This window comes from Anabrus simplex, chromosome 1, assembly GCF_040414725.1.
Source record: "Anabrus simplex isolate iqAnaSimp1 chromosome 1, ASM4041472v1, whole genome shotgun sequence".
NCBI classification, from domain to species: domain Eukaryota; kingdom Metazoa; phylum Arthropoda; class Insecta; order Orthoptera; family Tettigoniidae; genus Anabrus; species Anabrus simplex.
Window position 1 is genome coordinate 126,691,187 of NC_090265.1, and position 24,845 is coordinate 126,716,031.

At 39.3% G+C, this 24,845-nt stretch overlaps 1 protein-coding gene across 5 annotated transcripts in view; it reads right to left on the reverse strand.

Moving 5' to 3' along the window:
* Positions 1-12,285: 12,285 nt before the first annotated feature.
* LOC136862759 (probable ATP-dependent RNA helicase DDX43) overlaps positions 12,286-24,845 on the reverse strand; it is a 272,457-nt gene continuing 259,897 nt past the window's right edge. For all 5 annotated transcript variants that reach the window (XM_067139022.2, XM_067139003.2, XM_067138995.2 and 2 more), the window contains exon 12: positions 12,286-12,984. In XM_067139022.2, coding sequence (XP_066995123.1) covers positions 12,826-12,984 — 159 coding nt within the window. In that variant the 3' untranslated portion in view covers positions 12,286-12,825. The remainder of the gene's footprint in view (positions 12,985-24,845) is intronic.

Here is a 24,845-nt window from a genome sequence, read left to right on the forward strand (position 1 = left end):
AATAATGTTAACGGTAGGTAGTAAATACTGTAGAAATAAATAATTTCACACACTTTTCTGTTTAAGTGTTTCGCGTTCTCATATTTCGGTCTTTCAATGATCTCTGTTATTTACGTGGTTAAGTTATTTAAGAATACAGGAAAAGCACACTCGCAAATAACTTCACTCAATAACTGTGAATGTCCGATTTTAGGACAACTGAAGTGAGGAAAATCAAGCAACACGGACATTAAATAGTCACTCATAGACGCAACAGGATTTTTATGAGCAAATGGTTGTGCTTTCAATACAAAATCATGAATAACTTTCAAAATCCACATTGGCAAATCAGATGGGTACTGCAGCCTGCTGTTTTAATCTCTTTTATAAATCAAGTCCATTAGCACTGTTGCACACCTTGGTCTTGTCAAAAGAATCAAGCGTCTTGTCCTGTTGCAATCTTGCTACATTTGTGCTACTGACATGTATGTCGAATCATTTTTTTTATTTATAACATGTATTTGACAGTGGTACCTGCATTAAAAAGTCGTGTATATCTGTATACGAATGGTCTTTTACATATTCTAGGACTGTTATTACTTCAGTCGCGAAAATATATTTTGCGCGCCGCACGTTCATTTTCTTAAACTTAGACGGCTCGATATTTTTGCGTGTAAGAAAAATAGTTTCATTTGATTGCGCCTGATACCGTATCTTGATAAAATCATCATTTATATCCTGGAAACCATGAAACAGATTTTTTAGTAGAGAATTTCTTACTTCTTCAGAATGTGCGATTGGTCGAAAGCAAGAAGAGGCATTTCACTATCAAAAGGATGACAGATCTTCAGTTTAATGTGTTTTGAAGAAGACATTCTTCTTACCATGCTAACATTAATCTTATGATTGTCACTCACAATGCGCAACACGAAAAAACTGCAAGCTTCAACTTCCTTTATTGTTGTGAGTGTTAAAGTATGTAACATTGTCCCTAAAAGCCTCTTAAAGGAAAAAATGCCGTTGGTAAACTTTATTTTGTAGTCACAGCGGAAATTATAAAACAGAGAAGGTTATTGATCAGGGTAATTCCATTTCTACTTTCGCTTGCATGACAGTCATCTTGAGTAGTTTTATTCGCTCGACATGGAACGAAGCGTCTTTCTGTTCAAAGGAGGTGTCCAGTTTCTCGTCATATAACATCTGCTGTTCGATGGACTACCAACAAACACAATCTCTCTGCTTCAGTTAGTCGCTGACTTTCTGCTAAGAGGCGCTCCTTTACTAAGTGTAATTCCAGTCTCGCAGTTTATATCTCCTACGTAGCGTGACAGTGTGGATTTATTCGGTGTGGCAAACATACGACCTCGAATTGGAATTAAGAGAGAAATTCTTTCTTGAGATACCATTTAGCCATTTATGACGTTGTTACTGGTTGAAATGAAATTCATGAAACGTAATCCCACTTCCCGATCTGCTTTTCATCTTACATCGAGGCACACAGCAGTAAACAATATTATGTACATAAACATTAAAACAATTCACGACCAAAGAAATAAGCTAAATAACACAAACAGAGGCTCAAATTACGGCAGCATTCTTAACAATGATCAGTGAGTGTATCTCTTCCAGCAGACTAATGCCAGCTTCCCCGCGCTCCAAGCGCCTGAACTGGCAACTATAACGTGTTCGCTCGTTTACATGTATGACTGGGCGAATGAGAAGGCGTATTAGCGCAGTCATAGTAGAGGGCGATGCACAAACAGACTTTCAACTGTTAGGAAGCAGTCACTAAAGTTGTTATATATAAATTCAGAGCCTGCTACTTTTCACTGATTTCTTTTCTTCAAAATCACAGCCTGCTCCTTGTTTGGAAACATCTCCCTGAATCAAGGATCATGTAAGATAAGTAGCAGTTAAGGTCGAACAGGTGATAAAAACAGGGTGATAATGTGACTATCGATACATTTACCGGTCGAATTTCAAACACTGCATCCCGTATTACCAGCCAAGACCAACTACAATTACATCAGACCGTAATCCAGAATAAACATGGCGGACATCGGCGTGCGATATGAGAGGTTGAGGAAAAGGTTATGCATGTTTATTTCGAGTCACCTAAAGAAAATATCACAAGTCGAACGTCATGAAATGCAACTCACTAACTCAAAGTATGAAAACTTAAACACCAAAAGTAGCGTCAAAGCGTATTGTAAGTCTAAATGAAATTTCAGAGGGGAAAATAACGAAAGGAGAATTATTGTATCAACGTCAGGTTGAAACAGACAGAGAGTATAAAAATATTTTACAGATGAATCTCCGGTCAGCAAATACGATATATAGATGTCAACAAAGAACATTATTACGGTAACCTTATATGGAATACTATGTAACACCACCATTAACCACAGCCCATTATGTAAAACACGCAAATTTCTCCAACAAAATTTCAACCCTCCAAAATCCACCTGTATTGTTGAGTAGGTACAAGCGATATTTGTATGATACACTTGACCATCTAAAGCAGTCGTCAGCTTAAAACTCACCAGAATTGATGGCATAATTGTATTTTGTATAAAAGAACACAATCCTCATGTTCACTCCACGGGAAATGGGGTTAGGTTTAGTTTACGCATGTTCATTTTAAAACGTTGAAAATTTATTACATCATTCTTGCGCCACCGTTTAAGATTAATTTAGTCTCTAAATTATAAATTTTAGTCCTGATTTCTAGGGCTAATTTAATGTTCTTTGTAGTAAGGTACGTTGGCTGATAAGGCAAATGCTAGGATAGGCATCATTAGTTTAAACTTCAGAAGTTTGCGCGGCACTTGAATTAGATCACCACCTTCTATGGGTATATAATGTCTTCCCTAACAATACATTGATTTCAAAAATAAAATGATTAATCCACACAACACTGTTAGTCCTATGATTCGGTTCGAAGTTTTCCTTACGAATGCTCTTAACCCAACTTTGTCTTAATACTAGGTCTTTTGGAAACGGGAACACTGAAGCTCTTACTTACATCCAGGCACACAGCACATTAAACTATAAACATATTGCATAGGTACCGGTAACTAAAAATGAAGAAAAAACTTTCAGAGAAGAACACGAGAATCAACATTAACCTTATCACCACCGATATTGTTGTAATAAATAAGCTCTTTGAGAACAAATAGCTTCTTACGGCACTGAAAGAGGATCTGTAACCTTCTTAAGACTATAAATAAATATAATGTACCATTAATAATATTCAAATTTCCGTAAATATTTGGTACCAAAACGGCTTACACAAATCAAAACAAACGCATGCTAGCACTCCAGCTGCCGCCATTATGGACAGTTTCGATAGGTCGGTTAAGGTCTGATATATTGTAGTTGGTCTTGTACCAGCTACTATCGAAAGTCAAACAAATCCGATTGGACCGCAGAAAGCAAAAACAAGCGCGGGTATTGAAAATCCGTACAATAATTTTGTTCATCCGTACAACCGTAAAACACACTCAAAATCCGTACATTTTACGGAAAAACTGGAATACTTGGTAGGTATACACTACTGATGAACACAGGCTGCTGGACTTTTCGCTGCTTCATGTCATCCATCATCTGGTCAATTTCCGCCTTCTTCGCCAAATGTTGTTGTCGGACTGGGGTTGCATCGCCGGTGTTGATGCGAAGTACATCCTGCCTGACCTTCAGTAATCGTCTCCAGTAGCAATGAAAATGTCCCGGAAGCTATATTTGGGCCCACGAGAGTTGAAGTCTGACATTTGAGCGGCGAAAGCAGTAACTACGAAGTAAACTGCGTTGTCACAGTTACTTCAGTCTGCGGCATATCACTCTTTCATACAGGCTGAATATTTAATCCACTATATTGGCCTAATGCAATTCAATAAACTTTGACCCGTTCCTAAGCCTGTGTTAATAATTCCGGCATTTATGACAGAATACGTCATTGCCGATAAATACGAAATTTCATATTCACTGACAATAACCTCAACAAATGTACATATCAGATAGAGAATAGAACTGAACAACTAGCCGCTGATTAACTTACAACGAATAAAATAACGAAAATAATATTCAGGAAACAAACATGTCAATAATTACATAAACCAGCAACAATTAACGCAGCTAACACAGTACTCCAACGAATAATATCACAAAAGCGACTAAGAGCAAGCCAACCCACGTGGCGATAGCGTTCTTAAATGTGGCCTCTCTGTTATTGTTGCCATAGCAACAGACCATTTTCGAGCAGCGTTAGTCAACTTTTTCTCGCCGGTGGCGCTAAACGTCATACTTCAACTCTCTTGGGCCCCACTGTAGTTCCTTCAACTCGCTGAGTTGTCCCGCCTCCAGATGCTACTTCCGGGCCTCGGAAGTAATTTTCCGGATCTTGTCTGATCCTCCAACTGGCACGACACATGTGACTGGCTCACACGTCCAAAGCTCTATCCTCCCGGTGTGTCCTCAGATCCTGCAACGAGTTCAGTATTCAAACTAGCATGGGCGTTCGTGCCGCGACGAGCATCCTAGCCAGGGAAGTCCTTGTTAGGCGATTGTCGATCCGGGTTCCACGAGTACACCGTCTCATTTTTTGCGGGTTCCTCTAGTCGTGCCTTCACCATCAGCCGAGGTAGCTAGAAGAGAGAGCCATCAGCTCACTATTGGCGTGAATCTCTTCGCTGGGAAGCGTAAGTCTTGATACTTGGGTTGCGTTCCAGGGCGTCAGAGCACTATGTCCTGTCAACCGAGCCACAACACGTCATCCCACGTCGACAGTTACCTACATGCCCGTACCGCGTCTAAGCATAAGACAATCTCGTCCTTAATGGCAACGACGAAGTCCCAATCTCGTAGGCGTCGCTGTTCCAGCTGTAAGTTGAGTAGCGCCTCCTGCAGGACAGAAGTTCACGGCACATAGGGGCGGTTGGGCTCCCTCTGTTTCCGTTCCTCGGTTAATACCACCGGCGTGTCTATCATGGCCCGGTACGGCCTGCCCTCCAAGCCGCACGTCGACGGTTAAGCTGTCGTCGCTCCGTTCGGTGACATTTAATGTGAAGCAAGGGGATGCTAGTGACAGCGCCCACGAGCATTTTTCCTTCTTGGCACTTATTAGTCAAAGGCCGCCCCTCCACGGAAGTTCCTCTATAGATAGCTGCGCTCGCTGCTGTTCCAGCAGGTGATCTCACAGGGGCCTCGGCGTCTCAATGGTGGCGTGCATCGTTCTGTTACAGGGCGGTTCTCCAGTCCGTCTTCGGTCTTTACGGCTCTTATCCAAAGTAATGGTGCAGAGATTCCCTTCATCGCCTCCATCCTCGGGGCCCCCTGAGATTATGCTCCCTGCTATGCACAAAACTCTGACCGATCTCGGCGTCGCGCAGCCCATTGTTGAAAATATAGCTCTGTCACGCTCGATGTGGTCCTGTGGCAGCCCGTTCAGAGCCTTGTGGGCTAGCTGCTATACACTGTAGTCTTGTTGACATGCTGTGTCCTCTTCCTTATCACCTGGACTCTGTAGGCAACTGCCAGCTAGTTGACAGCATAGTGTCTGTGAAGCGTTCCACTATCTCATCACAGTTGGCCCCCAACTGGAGGCTGTGCAATACTTCCGCTGCTTGCTCATTTAACCCGGCGATCAAGTGTAAGGACATCTCTTCTGATGTCCAACCATTGTGCCCTCAGAGATCTCAAACTGGGTGCAGAAAATCCTCCACAAAGTGGTCCAGTCATAACTGTTTCTTCAACAACACACTTCGAACCATCTACTTAATGGCAGTAATTTGAAAACAAAGTGGAGACTTGACAGTTTGTACCTTTATTTCATGCAGCTTATTGATTGATTTATTTGATATTTCGATTTGTTACCGGGGATGCAGGTGGTCATAGTGTTCCATGATTTGGGGAACTCCAACTGCAGTTCTGATTCAGTTTGAGATTGAGTATACTGAGTATTACTGCACCCACCCAAGTGAGCGTCAACACTTCGTAGTTACTGCTTAGACATGCTAAGGAGAGGTAATCTGACAGAGTGATGACAGAGCATCTCATCTCGTACAACATTGCCCCTTCCCTGTTTTAGGCTTCCTCACTATCCTCGCAGAGATATTATGGAAATAATTAACATCTACTTCCATATTGGGCAACAACTTCTATAGAGTCTGGCCTACTTGTATGTTTCATACCACTAAGAATAGCCACTCAAAAGGGAATGAGCGCGTGGTCTTGCATGTTCCTCGCATTTAATATTTTGTCGGAATTAATGTTTACTGTGAACCGTGACCTTGCCGCGGTGTGGTATCTGTCGAGTGACCAGACTACTGAATGGTACATCAAAACAAAGGTAGCAGCCTTTCGGAAGTTGCAAGGGCAGCAATCTGGATGATTGATATGGCCTTATGATAGTATTTAACATGCCTTAGCTGTGTTGATACTGCTGCGCGGCTGAAAACAAGGGAACTACAGCTGCAACTACCGCCTGAGGACATGCAGCTCTCTTTCTCTGTATGAATAAATGATGTAATGATGATGGCTTCCTCCCAGGTAAAATATTCCAGAGGTAAAAATAGTCCCCATTTTGGATCTCCAGGTGGAGACTACACAGGAGGGGGCTATCATCCGAAAGATGAATACAGACATTCTGCAACTTGGAGCATGGAATGTTGGGAGTTTCAATTGTTGTGGTAGGTTAGAGAATATGAAGAGAGAAACAGATAGACTAAAATTAGATTTAGTTGGTATAAGTAGTACGTTGGTCTCGCAACTACAGAATTAACACAAAATCAAACGTGGCAAATGAATGAGTTGGTTCAATAATAAGAAAATAGGGCAGCAGGTAAGCTACTATGACCAGCATAAGAATGAAGTATTGTTGTCAAGATAGACACCAGGCCAAAGCACACCACAATAGCGTAGGTCTATATGCCTACTAGTTTAGCAGATGAAATCGAAATAATATATGAACAGATAGAAGATTTAATACAATACACAAAAGGAGACTAGATCTAATAGTGATTTATTATTTATTTATCGTATGGCATATATAAATATATACAGAAAAAAGGAAAGAAAGTACCGGTACATTATATTTTAATGTCCAAAGTTATTATCCATTCTAGAGCCTCTGTATTGGCCTCTAGAAAATCAAACCAATCTCCAATCTTCTGCTACACTCTTTTACAGTGTGTTCGATGGTTTGAAAAGGTGCACCACAGTTACACTTGGGGGACTGTATCTTTCCCCATTTATGCAGAGACGCATACAGACTCCATGACCGCATCAAATCCTACCGAGGATGATCCAAGTTGTTCTTGGGGGAAGAAAGGCCAGAGATGTTCACCTGTTTTTGAGATCCATTCTTCCTTCCACTGGGCATAGGGTTTGAAATCGTCTTCTGTGAGCTTCTGAGCAAACTTAACTGGCGGATGTCTAGATTTCAACCGCTTCCTCTGAAGGTCAGGAATATTGGAGTGGATGGGCAAGTCAGGGTTCTTATTTATCTTGGAGTATTCTCTCAACAATGCTTGTGCTCTATGGAATGAAGGAGGCATGATGGGAAAGACTTAATTAAGGGAACAGAGATGCCTATCTCAAGGAAGATTGGTCTGTGTTGACTATTTGGGAGTCCCCCATAACTTCTCTCATCATGGGTAGAGGGTTGCCTAGAGTCACATGTGACAAAACAGAGGTCTGGGTTGGACTCTCGCTTCCAAGCAGCAGTTCTAAATGTTCCTTTGTCTTTGGCATCAAATATAAAATGTACATTTTGGTCTTCTGAACATTCTACTAAAGCTATGTCGTAATCATCGTTACTTGCATAATTCCAAGTTTCATGATGGCTGCTGAAGTTGCCAGCATAGATAGTTGGATGACTTGCATCTGGAAGAGCTGGGGTTGGCCAGGAGATGGCAAGAGGTTTGTAGATATTTACGATGGTTACATCTTGCAGTTTTATTGTTACAGTATGAATAGTATTAATTGTACTAGACAAAATGAATTCAACCTGCTCCAAGTTGCTACGGGCATATGTAGCAGTTCCATATACATTGTAAAAGGTAGCACCAATAATACTATAACCATAAATCTTCCCTCTCTTGCTTAGCTAATCTTCTGTAGCAGCATGTGTTTCTTGAATGAGTACTAAAGCAATGACATTATTACGGAGCAATTTTGACAAAACGTCACACTTAGATATACTGATACCTTCAATATTCAGTTGACAAATTTTAATATCATGTCCAAGCTTTCGAGTCATTTGGGTCTTAAAGGAGCCGTTGAGTGGATTACTTCGTACAGTTTGCATATTTGCTGGGAGATCTTTATAAGATAGGTCCAGCAGCCAATGTTGCTTCCTTAGCACCACCCAGGGGTCATGTGTAGGCCTTTTTAAGGTTTAATCTACGAACGTGAAGTAACAGTGATGGGAGACTGGAATGCAGCGGTAGGCCACGGAAGAGACCATAATGCCGTAGGAGAATTCGCGCTGGGATGAAGAAATGAAGGGGAAAGTCGGCTAGTTGAATTCTGCATAGATCATAATTATTTAGTCCATGCTAATACTATATTTTGTTCCACATCATTTTTTAACTTCTATTTATCTTTATTGCAAGTACCAGTATGTTAGAGTTTAGCACTCTTTCTGCATTACGTTCAGTTGGAGCCGCTAAGGTTGGCGGGAGGGCATGAATAGTAAGGGTCTACTACTGTATTGTTAAAACCTGCTGCTTGCCTTCAACCTGCAGTTTGAAGTTGCTTCTATAGCCGTGGGTAACTGAAGATTTACGGCTGGTTGCCATGGAAACCTAGTAGAGTTTACTTCAAAGTGCATCTCTATATCGAGATCCCTCTGGGAGATTCAGAAGCGCATTTTAGCCTCCTTACTTAGTCTGGTTCATTGACGCTGGTAAGAGGTAAGTACCAGTACATTTTAAGCTGTCTCTTGGCCCATCTCTTTGGTAAATCTGTCCTTCAGCCCTCTGTATTCAGAGTATGTGATTGTCTTTTGAGCAGAGTGATTAGTTTTAAATTTATAAGTATACGTTAAAATTACCTATTGTGCAGTGAAGTTCAAAGAAGAACTATCTTATATACTGAAATTCAACTCAAGGGCTTAGGAAAAGTATCCTTCTGCACGTGAGCACATCCCCTGTTCACCCTCCTCGTCTCCGTTCTCTATCTCCTCCACAACCACCTTATTATAAACGCCGTGCGTATATCTGACAAGTACTTCATTCTGAAATAGTGAAGCATCAAACGAAATCACTTCCTTTCACATAGCTGTACTTTGATTATGTGCCATACCTATTTATTCCTTTATTGACCATGTAAAACCTACAGATTACTGACGAATACCAAGGCAAGAGAAGCAAGGTTTATTTTTATTTCATAATGCAATTTGTGCGAGGCATATGGGGACTTACAAGAAAAGTATACGATTTCACTCTCGTGCAACGACTGTCAGTGGCAGTTTCTCACAGTTCAAAAAGCTGAAAAGAACACCTGTGAGTGGGATTGCAAAATACAATGTTTCCAGGAATGTTGTAAATATTGTAGTCTCGTCATTCGGAAGATGAAAACGAACTCATGATTCCCACATGACAACATTTCTGCAGGTAGAGGGCGGTTACGCAAAGTACAAATTATTATTGAATACGTAAAGGATCCTATTCCCATACCTTGTTAAGCCCCTTCCTGTTTTATTTACGACGAGTGCTGAGCTGACACATCGACCTTTCGCTGGAGACTTGGATTTTCCGTGGATTAAAATTCCACGCGAGTGGCGTAAACACTGTACCGGTACAAAGAAAATCCGGTCAGCTGCGCGGTGTTTTTCACCATGTCTTCGGCAGTCCACAGCAGATTCTCATCTCGTAGGTTACTGTAAACATTTAAAACAATTTGGTTTATATTTCCTATTTAATTTTTCTCCACTTTTGTTAGCTTTAAAGTATTTCACAGGGGACTCAAGCGTCTCAGCATCACACACGTCTTGCTCACAGCTGGCAGCCAGAGTTTCCTTGCATTTATCTTCAATGTCGCACATATTATGCGAATGCATCGGCAATGGAATGAACTCGAACAGAGCTTACTAAGTACACAGTGCAATAAGATATCAATATCATATTAAATAATGATTATTTTGCTACATACACCACTGAGAACAATAACTATTCATAGCCATCTACGTATGAAATATAAGAGTTTGTAATGAACCCGAATAGCATACAACCTGTGATATATTTTCTATATTTATACAGGGCAAAAATTTTTAATTCGTCAAGTCAGTTCACCAGAATATCCAACCAAACTGAAGGAAGCTCCTGACTTCAGGAGCATGTAACAAACCTAAGGAACTATTTGGCGCTGCGGAAGCCTTTTCAACGACCAGAAGTCTGACTAACATCAAAGGGACCGCTAAGGTCTTGAGTTGACTCTCAGTATAGTTAATTAGCATCTTGTTTAATTAAGCGACAGTTTAACATTAATACAATCATCATCAATGTTCCACTCCAGTTGATGATTAATTCGATATGGATGTAAAAATGAATCCGCAAAATTATACTATAATATGCAGTGTACTATAGACACCATCTTCACGGTGTACTTGACTTTCATACAGTAGAAACCATAATTTCAAGCTAAATCGTGACTACTTTACGCTGAATTTTATTTTTGCGAATTCAATCTGCTTGTATGTGTCACAGAATCCTCACTCCAAGATTCAGCGTGAGAGCCACTGTTCTAATGACTTCACAAATTGTATAACCCTGTCATGTTTTTTCTGCATGAATCCATTTTGTTAAATTTTAATGTTTTTGATCCTCTAAATGCTTCTATAGAAGTGTTGGCATTCTTACACTTTCCTTTGCCTTTCTGCCAATGTCATACGTTACACTAGGAGGCAACCAAACCTTTTCACCGCCTGTACATTATTAGTACAGTTTTCCAACCATAAAACCCATAGTTTAAATGTTACACCATAACCTCTCTCTCCTTTATTTAACTAAATTGACAAATATGATTCGTCATGACTGGAATAGTGCCCAAACCTGATGCATCAACAAAATGATGCCTACCCAAGCAACAATAGATCATAAAACACACACTGGAAAAATCACCAAAGTTCAATAAATTTCAGTTTATTTGTGACCTTGAGTTCAGCTGCTATAAATGTGGAGATTTCCACCCCACAACTCAGTGCGCTTGGGGAATGATAAAATAGAACTTAAAATAATATTTAAATGCCAGGCCGAATATGTATACGATGACTTCAGCCTCTATTAGTACCTTTTAACACAAAAAGCATCGTTCTTATATTCAAGCCAATACGGTGTATGCCAATGAGTTAACAGATACTTCGGTGGAATGTTGTACTCCAGGAGTACTTTAACGTGTTTGAAACCAAATTGACATTAAAAAAACTCAAATGTCAAGAACTCTTCTAGGATTTAATTCATACAGAGACCTCAATGGCCTGTTTCCACTTACCTTCATTTTTATGACCATAGTGTGCCTTGCAGTCAGATATTTTGTACTTATTCATCCATTCGTGGAGCACTTGTGACACTGCTCGTTCATCAACAATCCAGTTCTATTCAAACTATTAATATTACAAATACAGTATTACATTCTTTCATTTGCTGATGGCATCCACACTACACCTCTTACATGTAGAACAGAAGAGCGAGGCAATATCCACCTACCAGGAAGTGCTATGTTCACCTATGTCGTTATGAAGTGTGCGCACGCACACAATTTGTAGTATTTAATTTTTTTGGATGTTCAGTATGTAAGGTGTATGTGCAAAACAAAAATTCCTATGCCATACAACCAGGAATCAATAGGGTGTGATACCCTTTCTGGCTTCTTTTTTTGCTATTGGCTTAACGTCGCACCAACACAGATAGGTCTTATGGCGACAATGGGATAGGAAAGGGCTAGGAGTTGGAAGGAAGCGGCCTTAATTAGGGTACAGCCCCAGCATTTGCCTGGTGTGAAAATAGGAAACCACGGAAAAACACCTTCAGGGCTGCCGTAGGTGGGGTTCGAACCCACTATCTCCTGGATGCAAGCTCACAGCTGCGTGCCCCTAACGGCCAACTGACTTGCTTCTTATTAATTACAAAACAGTTCTAAATCTGTCCTCGAGAAAGCCTTTGTTACAGGTTATGCTGTGTGTAAGCATGCTCTTATCAAGTTTTATTCATGTTCATTTATTTTAAAAATCTGCATTTAGTTTTAAAACAGGAATTTCATTTAATAGAAATCTATTATTATATGATGAGATTCAGTACATATAAAATGCATGTTTTGTAGGCTTTTATTCATTACATAATAACGCTAATTATAGTAGGAAATTAAGATCAAAAGTGATTTCAGACTCTGAACACAACTAATTTTTCTTGAGAAAATCATAAATGCCAAAGAACAACATTACTACTATATGAGAAAATGACATGTGGAGAACAAAAATACAAACTTGTATGGTTGGTGTACATTATCGTCCTCATGACGCACTATAAATATTAATAAATTACATACAACACAAAATTATACAGTTTTACATGATTTCAGTTTTCAGCACATTTTATTCCACCCTAATATGGGTGAACTTGGAATAAAAATATCACTCCTTATATCGGCCATCATCTACCCATGGAAGAAGGAAGTTCAAGCATCTGGATGTCAAAGTAAATGCTAAGGACAAAATTCCAGTAAATGCCTACAAACGTCGACAATATCACGATTAGGTTTTAATGAATTGATAAAGGAGGAAAAATGCATATCTTCCCTGTGTTTCCCAAGTTCTACACTTTAGACACAGAATGCACATCTGAACATTCACTACCATCGATTTCTTCTTCCACCACCACTGCCACCACCATTGAGACCACCACCTCGACTACGTCGGATGTCTATCCTCTCTCGTTCCTTTTCATTGGCTCTTCTCTCCTTCCAAGCTTCAAAACGTTCAGCCATATTATGCAATTCATCGGGAATATCCTAAAATAAAGTTTTGAAATATTAAAGCTTAACAATTAGTGCAAATACAAGTTAGCATAATAAAGAGAGTTCTAATTTACAAGTAAAATGGCCTAATCACAATTTCAATGGAATGTACATAGATTCTTAAGACTGATCAGAACTAAAGACCATTATATGAAAGTACAGAAAACGCCTCACTATTTCACACTAAGAGCAGTAAATCCAGTCTGTGTTAGCGAAAGTTTGAACTACTTATACATTAACACCCTTCAAAGCTATAATAATGTATGATAGGGCATTTAGATATGTAAAATGTAATGTATAAAATATCATTATCAACTAACTGAATGTAGCTTGAAATGTGAAACCCATTATGTACCTGACTACATAAAGTGTTTTTTTTTTGCCAAACTCTTAATTTATTCCATTAAACTGTACGGGATTCCCAATATTCATTTAAATTTCACAAAAGCTAGATGTTTGGCTCAAGAACATACCAAAACATGTTTTACAAAAAACAATGACGCACAATTTTCCTTGCATTTTGCAATTCTTGGGGCCGAATTCGTAGACAGCACTTATACATATGTGCCCCTCATAAGCCAGGTTTCACTTCATATTACCTACTTAAGTGTCCCGCTTATTGCTATAAGTGGACGCCCCACACACACTTAAGTGATTCACTTACGTTGCAGCAAGATGGAGGATAATGATTTTGCTGAATATGTTGCATTTTATTCACAGAATGCTTTCCGTTCACACAGTAGAGAAGGTAAATCCTCTCGAAATGTAATGTGACCGACAATTTAAAGAAAATTTCGTTTTAGTAAAGTGACAGTTATGAATATTCTTGTTCCTTTGTGTGAGAGAGTGAACATAAACTCTAGAGGACTCACTATCTCACCATTAATGAAGATATTGTTTTGAGATTTTATTCCACCACTTAATTTCAGGTTATTATTATTATTATTATCATCATCATCATCATCATCATCATCATCATTACCGGTATTTCGCTTAATTAATTCGAAATGTGTTACAAGTTAATAAGTTATCAAGACTGTAGGCCTATGGAATAGTAAAGAACTATACTGAGCTATAAGAAAAATGAACGTGTTGTACTACCACCATTTATTTTAAGGTTGACTTGTGCTAATTATATCAGGTTAGTCAACCAATCGTTTGCCGGATTATATCAGAAGTTGATATAGATGTTGATTCCCATAGGGAATCTGAAATATTTGTCCTGAATGAGCAAATTTATAATACCAATATAAATGGTCCGTTATTGGACATTATAAATTTTCCAGCTAGCTCATTCTTGGTTGCCAGCGTTTCGCCCTCGTGTGCTAGGGTGGGCTCATCAGTTGGTACCTAGCACACCTACCAATACGCTGGCTAGTGCATACCGTGGAGGCCACTGCGTAGGCTAACTGGAGCCACCGGCAGTGCCAATGCACTAAGAGACTTTGTCTCATCACTAAAAATTGATGCCTGCTTGGCCATCAGATGATATAGATGTTGATTCCCATAGGGAATCTGAAATATTTGTCCTGAATGAGCAAATTTATAAACGCTGGCAACCAAGAATGAGCTAGCTGGAAAATTTATAATGTCCAATAACGGACCATTTATATTGGTATTATATCAGAAGTTTCTGAAATTATGGCATCGCACATCAAAACATACTATTTACATTTTATAGGGGAAGTAATTAGGCCTATTACAAAGTAACGGCTACGGATATATTTGTCAAATCATTAAAAGCATTGTAAGGCATTGTATAGGTTCCGAGTACCTGGATAACTATAAACATACTATATTAAGAAGAAAATTAGACTTTAGGCATTTTCGTAGTTGGCATTGTCCACAACAAGTTTTTCCCGCGTCATTCATATTCTGATGAGAAACTGCGTCGGTCTGCTTGTTCTATATTATGTACCTGTAGGTAGGTTCTTGCAGGTGCCGTCTCAGCTCGCTGTTCAGTTATCCATTCTGATAACCAAATACAATATAGACCATCTTTTAACCTCAAAAATGTCGCGTGCGATGTCCTTCGACAAACAAAACACAACAGATCATCCCACTATTTGGCAAAGAGACGGTAGTCAGAACTACACGATCCAGGAAGCATGGGCATAATATACAGCATCGCCACATCTCCAGTGTTACTGTATCAACGAGTGTGCTCCTTAAGTGCTGTCTATGTAAACTCATGTAAGTGAATACTTATTATAAGTGATCCCTTATTACTTAAGGGTTCCACTTACCTATAAGTGCCGACTATGAATTTGGCCCTTAGTTTCTTTCCCATTGATTTTTTTGGTCAATTGTTCTTAAATTCACGGTCAAACAAAACAAAGTTAATGTTTGTACTACACTTTATAAGACACTGGTCAATAAAAACTGATGTTTTCACCCCCTAGTGTCAACGAATACCTCTAAACACATTGTCCATACGTTGTTGGGTGATGTCTGCTCGGATACGATCAGCCTCCTCCGGTCCGATAATGATTATCAACTGTGCCGAGGGGGTGGTGTCACATTGTCCGACATTCCTTCCAAGCGTAATACACATTAAAAGAGTTGTGTCCGGACTAAGTGCTGTCCAGTCCAGGATTTGAATCCAAGCTTACTGCAGATACTGCACAACACAGCAAGCGGTACGGGGGTGGGTTTTATCATGCATCAGCACGAAATTTGGGCCAATGAAACTTGCAAAGGGCATCACATGGCCCATCAGGATATCTTCTGTGTACCTCTGGGCATCGAGGGCCCTGAGATCAATGAACACCAACTCAGTGTGGACCACATTGTTGATGAAACCCTACACAGTCATTGAGCTGCCTCCAAATAGAGTCCTCAGAGAGAAAGCAATGGTGCTGTTCCCTCTCCAGACCTCCAGCCTCTCTCTCTCTCTCTCTTCCATCACGAGACCAAAGACAGAAGTGACTCATCAGGCAAAAAAAAAGTGAAGCGAACAGAGGTCCACTGTTCCCAGGTCCACCCCAGATGCTGCTTCATGAAATTATAATTCACTTCTCTGAGTTGTCGTTTTAGCAGGGGTGCACATGCAAATCTCCTGGGTGACTGAAACTTTTTTTAACCTCCCCACTGTTCACTCACACTCAGATGTCTGACATTTTCCAGTCAATTTCTTACCTGGGCTGTTCTGGTATGGCAATTTACAAGAAGCTGTGATTCAAACCCTGGACTGGTCAACACATAGTCCTGAAATAAACCCCACTGAACATGTATGAAATACGCCTGGAAGGACCTTGGCGCAAATGGGAACAACACTGTTGGAGAAGTTGGATCAGATCCTGGTAGAAGCCATTTAACAACTTGTTAACAGTACACCCGAGTGTTTACAGGCAGTCATTGATGCTATGGTTAAAACGCCCATTTATAATGACCAGTGTCCTCATGAAGTGCAATACAAACATTAACTTTATTTTGTTTGGCCATAAATTTAATAACACTGGAAAAAATACTGAAAAACATGAAAACTTTCAAGAATTTCACAATTTAAGGAAAATTGTGAGTTAATGCATGTTGAAAAACATGTTTTGGTATTTTCTATAGGCAAACATCTATCTGCGCTCGTATGGTCTTCACTTAAACCACAATGGTAAGTATAAGTTACAAAATTTGTTTAGAAGGGTTATAGGGAGGTACATTCAGGGAAATGAGGAGCAGTGATAAGGGTACAGAGGTCTGGAAGTCAAGTAGGGATGACATAAAATGTTAGTCTTGAACTGTAGAAGTATAATTTAAAAAAAAGTTATTTGCTTTACGTCCCACTAACTACTCTTTTACGGTTTTCGGAGACGCCGGGGTGCCAGAATTTTGTCCCCAGGAGTTCTTTTACGTGCCAGTAAATCTACCAACACAAGGCCGACGTATTTAAGTACCTTCAAATACCACCGGACTGAGCCAGGAGTGAACCTGCCAAGTTGGGGTCAGAAGGCCAGAGCCTCAACCGTCTGAGCCACTTAGCCTGGCGAACTGTAGAAGTATCGTAAAGATAGGAATAGAATTAAGTAATTTAATAGATATATACTTATCAAATATTGTATTAAGAGTTGAATCATGGCTGAGAAATGATATAATGGATGCAGAAATTCTCACAGAACTGGAGTGTGTACTACCAATATAAATGGTCCGTTATTGGACATTAATTTTCCACCTAACTCATTCCCGGTTGCCAGCGTTTCACCCCAGTGTGCCAAGTTGGGCTCAACAGTTGTTAAACAGCACACCCACCAAGATGCATGGCAAGTGCACACCGTGAAGACCACTGCGTAGGCTGTTTGGAGCCACCCGCAGTGCCAATGCACTATGAGAGACTGTCTCATTACCAAAATGGTTGCTGCTTGGCTTCTTGACCAGATATCTCTTATCAGACATAGGTGTGCCATGAACATTAAGACAGATTTCTGTTAGGGTTGGCTGTTTTAAACTACAGTTTAAACCAAATAGGTATTTTAATACACCATCTTCATTTTTTTAATGACACAATTCTAATGGGTGCTGGAACTTATTTATGTTACTGTGAACTTAGTTCAATTAAACAATTCCATAATGTATTCATATTAACCAAATGTGTAATGAACCATAACCTGGAAAATCTCGTAAGAAATGGGAATTCCCATTCCAAGGGTAATCCCTTTAAAAATGCTGTGAAGCAAGGAGCTGGAGCAGTTTATGAGGTTTAGGGCAGAATGTAAACTTTCTGCTTGTTGGGCTTTAGCTTTTGATTTTAAGCTCACCAGTTCATTATGACTGGTAGAAAAAGTGGCTTTTATGTGATGAAGTTATAAAGGAATGAAGAGGAGTGAGGGCCAAATTCTAAAAATGCGGTTATGAAGTAGAAAACGTTTGCCGTAATTTAAAGCCAAATGACAATAACTGCAAATTAAATGTAACGGAAGACAAGCACACTATCAAACAAGTTGTGTGCTTATTAGAAATGTGATTCCACAGACTTTATACCTTTATACTAGCGATATTTGAAAACCACATTAGAAGAAGAATACAGTACGAGCATAAATAACAACTTGATTTATTTATAATCGGATTTTGTTAACATTTCTGTATTGACAGATTACACATGTACAGATAGAAAGGATTTCCAACTTATCAATACTGTTTATTGTAAGAATTAGCTTACAGTACCGGTTTAGACTCTAATTGGTCATCATCAGCTGAACATAAATACCTGTACATACACACATACATATATATATCAAAAAATAATTGACATTACCCTGTCTAAAGGAAGATGCCGTAAGGAAACACCATATCTGATTGTGTCCAAATTGGGCATAGATCGATTGATGAAAACATCATATTGGACCAACTTAATACAATGTAGCCCTACATAAAATTTACTAAAGAAACTGAAAACAACTGCACCTTAAACTATTTGGACATAATAACCAGACACAAAAACCACTTATCCTATAAAATATACTGAAGACCTACACATACTTCGAACACGATTAAAACAGATTCCATCCATCCCAATACACACAAAAAAGCAGCTTATTACAGTATGATCTATAGAACCTTTAATATACCGCTAACAGAAGAAGATTTAAAAAAGGAAATACAACTAATCCACGAAATAGCCAAAAATAATGGATACAAGAAAGAAAATGTCAATACAATTATTCACAAAATCAAATCTCAACCCAAAACCAGATTGACAAAAACAGACAAACCTAAGGATTACGTATTATTTACTTTCAACAACGCACACATATATCCCATAACTAATGTCTTAAAAAAACACAACTTAAAAATAGCATTCAAAACCAGACATAACACTAACATCTTACACAATACCAAGACAATCAATAGTAATAACAAGTACAATCAATCAGGAGTATACCGCATCAAGTGTAACAATTGTGAGACCAGCTATATTGGACGCGCCGGTAGAAACTTTACAATCCGATATAACGAACACATAAACGCTGTAAAACATAATCATTTTTCCGCAATAGACCAGCACATCGACAAATATAAACACAGTTTCATGAACATCGCAAATGACATGAAAATATAAATCCCAAGGGCCGCTTGCTCTATATAACAGAAGAGTTTTATATGTCATTAGATCAGTACGCCAATCCCAATTACAATATAAATGAAATCACAGACAAAACTAATATTTTCAATAAAGCCATCCCCACCCTAAAAAATGACTACCTTAAAATAATCAATAAACAGAACATAGCATGTGCCATAGGACCGTAGAACGACACGCCCAACTCTACCCCTACAACAGCAACTCTCCCTACCCTTCTGTTCACTCCCCTTGCAGCAGTGGACACAAGCACAAGGCGAACACAACCCAGCCACGACAACAACAGTAAGTACACGTTCACAAAACACACACACAAACACACACACACACACTCTCTCTCTCTCTCTCTCTCTCCTTCAGCTTATAACTCTCTACTTACACTTTTTTTTCCTTTCACAGACAACTATAACACCAGCACACAGATATAGATGAGGAAGGAGCCACCACAATAGCCTAACATCAAGAAAAATACACGAATGAACAACACCATATCACCTGCTTCCAAACTCAAGGAATAAGACTCCCCTCACATCCGTACATACTTACCTCTGTCTATATGATCGGATTTTGTTAACAAAAGCAGTTTATCATATATACACGTGAAGACATCATTTAAGTAAATAATACTTCTTAAGAGACCTACAACATTACCGACGATCGCAAGCACCAGATTATGTACAACTATGGATTCTAAAACGGGAATGAAGATATACGCAAGACACGCACAATCAAGTCCATGAAATGTTTTATAATCATTATTTTAATGTGTTTATTGTATTTGTACATATAACTTAGATTTAAGCTTAGGATAGATTTTACAGTCATATTTCTAGTCCTGAAGAAGATAGCTTTATACTCATGTACCTGAAAGTCAAATCATAATACATAACCAACTCGCACTCAACATGCCCAATTTGGAAACAATCAGATATGGTGTTTCCTTACGGCATCTTCCTTTAGACAGGGTAATGTCCATTATTACTTGATATATATGTGAAGGTATTTATGTTCTGATGATGACCAATTATGGTTGAAACTGGTACTGTAAGCTAATTCTTACAATAAACAGTATTGATAAGGTAGAAATCCTTTCCTATCTGTACACATAAATAACAATGTCGACTGCTGCACTCAGTGTTGGAATGTGTAATGTTATTTCCAGACTACCAGGTTAAAATGTTATTTCATTATTATGTGGCATAATTCACTCATGACAACCAATAAGACATTTAATTTAAACGGGTATTATATCATTCTACACTGTATACAAAAGAAATTTTAAATATTGCACGTTGAAATTTTCCCCACTTATAAACGGACGACTCGCTCTAGTGAGTGTGTCAAACACACTGACGTCATCGCGGAACCGATTCCTCGTATGCGACATTGAGTGTGACCTTGGAGTCATAGAAACAGATTCTCACAATTTCAAGAGTCATTCACGCACATCACTACTAATATTCATATGATACTCATTGCATCTATTTTCAAGTTCCAAGATATTAGACAGCAGGCTTTCAGTACAATCTGCCATTAAGACCAGGTCGTCAGCATACGCCAGACTGTGTACTTCATTTACAACTAACTGAATCCATGTAAACTATGAATAAAGGTGAAAGACTACAGCCTTGTCTAATCCCTGTAAGTACCTTGAACCAGGAACTCCTCCTACTGTCAATTCTCACTGCAGCCCAATTGTCAACATAAATGCCTTTGATAGATTTTAATAATCTGCCCTTAAACCGTTAGTCCCCCAGTGCAGTGAACATCTTTTCCCTTGGTACTCTGTTATATGCCTTCTCTAGATCAATGAAACATACACGTAACCGTCTCTTCCTCTCGTAGCATTTTTTAATTACCTGCTGCATACTGAAAATCTGATCCTGACAGCCCCTCTGCGGTCTGGAACCACACTGATTTTCATCCATTTTCCTCTCAACCACTGATTGCATCCTCCCTTCCAAGATGCCAGTGAATACTTTGCCTGGTATAATGATTAATGAGATACCTTGATAGTTGTTGCAATCTCTTGTTCCCTTGCTTATAGATAAGTGCTTTTGTCCAATCTGAAGGCACCTTATTAACAATCCATACTAATCTTTTTACTCTACTAGCTGATGTACCCATGCTTCGCTATGGAATTCTACATTGTGAGGGCTTAATTCATTCCACTCCTGACCAGTCGAATGACTGGAAACAAGCTGTGGATTTTCATTTTCATACAGAATTCATCGACAATTTAAAAGTTCAAAATCATACACTGACCACAATAAAAAACAGTACAGCCTAAGCCACTTACGAGTGCAGACTTATTGAGTGGAGGGTCGCTGGAGTGGGAGAAGGGGATGCAGGTGCTGAGTGCAGGAAGGTAGTGAGGAGTTTACTGACAATGATTATTGTGGAGCAATACAGGGCGATCATAGGAGGATGGCAGGGAAGAAAGAAGGAGTGAAACCAAGAGGGTGTGAAATGGAAATGAAAGGAGAATTAATTCTATCGGCAGCGGTGATTATATAATATTGCTATGGATTGGGGGGGGGGAGGGCGTCGAGCTAAACCCAGGTCCGACCACCAGCGGAAATATGAGCTGGGAAGACATGGAAGCAATCAGAAGAGTTGTAAAAGAGGTGGTTGTAGAAGTCTGCCCCTTTGAGCAACTCAAAAATATGTTACAAGAGCAAACAAGGGAGTTTGTAAAAATGAAAGGACGGTTCCGAGAAAGGGAAGACGACATGACATCACAAGTGAGGAAAAATGCCGAAGAACTTGCAGCATTACGGGAGAAAATAGGACGATTAGAAGAGGAGACACTGAAATTGAAGGCAGAAGTGGAAGCCAACACTAAATCGCAGGAAGAAATGACTATTTATATATGGTGTGCCTGAGGAGAAGAGAGAGGACAAAGTGCTTACAATTTATAAAGTAGTAGACCTAATTCAGGGGAAAATGAAAATTAATTTTAGTGAAGTGGACATAGATGATGTGCAGAGTGGGAAGAATTAGAGGCAACAGGCCTATCAAAGAACAACTGTTTTCTACGTTGATGGCTGATATTGTGGTTGGCAATGCGGGTAACATGCAGAGGGAAAAAATATGGATCAAGAGGGAAGTGGGAACGGAAGCGATTAGGAACAAAAAAATCCTTAGAAAACATATGATACAGGCTAGACATCAAGGGCTGAGAGCAATTATCAGAGGACAAGAACTAGATCTGGAGTGTTAAATGTAAGTGAATGATAGTGAATTAATGGAGTAAGTTGTAAATGGTATGTAGTATGGAGATAATGTGTGTTTGTATAGTGAAGAGATTGAGGTGGCGGTATGAGAGTGATGAGATTGAAGTGGCGGTATGAGATTGGCAAGTTGATGTAGCATTGGTGTCTGTATAGTGAATCTGGAGTGTAAATGCATGATTGTGGAGTTGGAGTTTTTAGTAGGTAATGAAGTATGTGTTTGTATACGGAAGTTAATGGTAAAATGTGTTTGGAGGTGCATGGTATACATAATGGCAGAATCTAAGTGCGGAGATGTAGCGTTATGAGGTGGAGTTGGAGGTAGGTGTCTGTATGATTGTGGAGTTGGATGGAGTTTTTGGTAGGTAATGAAGTGTGTTTATTTATTGCTGAAGTGTGGAGATGGAGAAGTGGTGGTATATGTAATGGCAGAATTTAGGTGTTGAAAGGGATGAGAAATGAGAAGTGCTATTTGTTTGAGCGTTAAATGTATGTGGTGAAATGATATGTGGAGGGATATAATGTCTTGAGGTGTGTTATGAGGTGGAGTTGGAGGTAGGTGTCTGTAAGTGACAGTATGAGACTGGAAAGTTGACGTATGGTGGTATATAAAGAGTGATTGTGTATATTAATGAGGCAGGGTTGGTAAATTTTGGTTTGGTGGACGCGATGGCAATTTAATGTTTAGTATGGCTTGGTATTTAAATTAGATTAAGTATGGTTGAATATGATGAGCAGGAACAGATAAGTAGTACAAGGATAAAGTTGCAACATGAGCAGAATACGTAATGGCAGAATGTAAGTGTAGCGAAGACATTATGATGAGGTACACATACCCGGCTGGTGATGTAACGTAAGTCTGGACTCAGCAATCCTGAGTGGGTCAAGTAGAAGAAAGGTAGGTGGAATGGAATGTGCAAAGGTTAGCGTGTCTAGTCAGGAAGGTCTTTGACATTCATAATACCGCTTATTTTATTTCAACTTTATTATGTCTTTTAATTATATTTTATTTAAATTGCATATTCTGGAAAGACAATAGAAATATTCAGGGGAGATGTTGGGCGTGGCATGAAGGGGCCGAGGATGACTGCCGTGGTGACCCTCACTTTGGGGGTCACTTTTCCGGAGTATCCGAGGCATTTCATGGCATGTCCAAGGAGTACGTTGATTATTATTATTATTATTATTATTATTATTATTATTATTATTATTTTGTCTTGTTCATTTCTGTTTACTGCATGTATTATTTATCCTTTCTTTTTTCTGTACAGTATGTGGAGTTTGAAAGAGTGAATTTTGGCTTAGGCTGGAGATTATTTTTCTCATTCAACGGATCAAATGGGTATTTGTTACTGTAGATCTGGAGAAAAATAATGATCATAATAAAGTAAACAATAAAAATGTGATGAATAATGAATGGATGGATATGAATTTAAAACAATCAGTGGATCCGACCCAGAAACTATCATAAACAATAGTATTACTGACCAAGGGACTGCTTCTAAAGCACAATTCTGAATCGAGGATGCTTGTTGTCTAAAGGGGTCCAAAATCCAGGTCAATGGCCCCTCATAATGGTAGTTATCGCTAGTAAAGTAGAACCATGATATTTGTCATGTTGCGGTACTAAACAAAAGTACAGCAGACTCACGATATTCCACACATTATGGTATTACTCACAAGTATTGTACGTTGCAGAGGTAACGCAGACCTATGGTGTTTCTCACATAATGGAGCCACTCATAGGCAACGCAAACCCATGGTGTTCCTCATACAGTGGGTACTAATGATAGGCAACGCAGACCCATGGTGTCGCTCATATAGTGGTACTAATCACGGGCAACGCCCAGACCCATGGTGTTTCCCACAAGGGTACTAATCACGGTTACTAGAAAACCCATACAGATTGACCTTCTGTTGCTACTAATCACAAACCTATTGTGTACTAACATAGTGGTACTACTTGCAAGCAAAGGCGACCCATGGTGTTCACCATGTGATGGTACTATCACAAGTAGTTTCATGGTTCTAATACAATCATCCCTTGGTCGCCCCTTTTAGTTGCCTCTTACGACACACAGGGGATACTGTGGGTGTATTCTTTGTCTGCGCCCTCCACCCACAGGGGGTGAGTAAGATTGTAATAAATTGCAAAGTTCTTAAAGTTACCCTAGAAAAGTAGTGGGCAGTCACCAAATGTCTTTATTTTTAATGTGAAGACTGGGTTAGGGAATTTTTATTAAAATGGTAGGCACTGTTGTCTACCATCGGTCACAATCAAGTTGAGGAATTTTCATTATAATGGCAGACTCTCACTCTCACCTGCCTTTTTACATCCTCAGAAAGACTGGCTAAGTGGTTTTCCCAACTGAAATCAGCATAGGTCATTACGACGACACCAATCGGAATGTCGCGATTAAAAGCAATGCCATCATATGAAATACACGACCAAATGAAAAACAACACATTTTCTCACTTTTAACGAACATGGTACGCTGCCGATCTAACAGTCCAAAGTTCCAGAGGTGGAATGACCGGGCTGCAGAAAACCG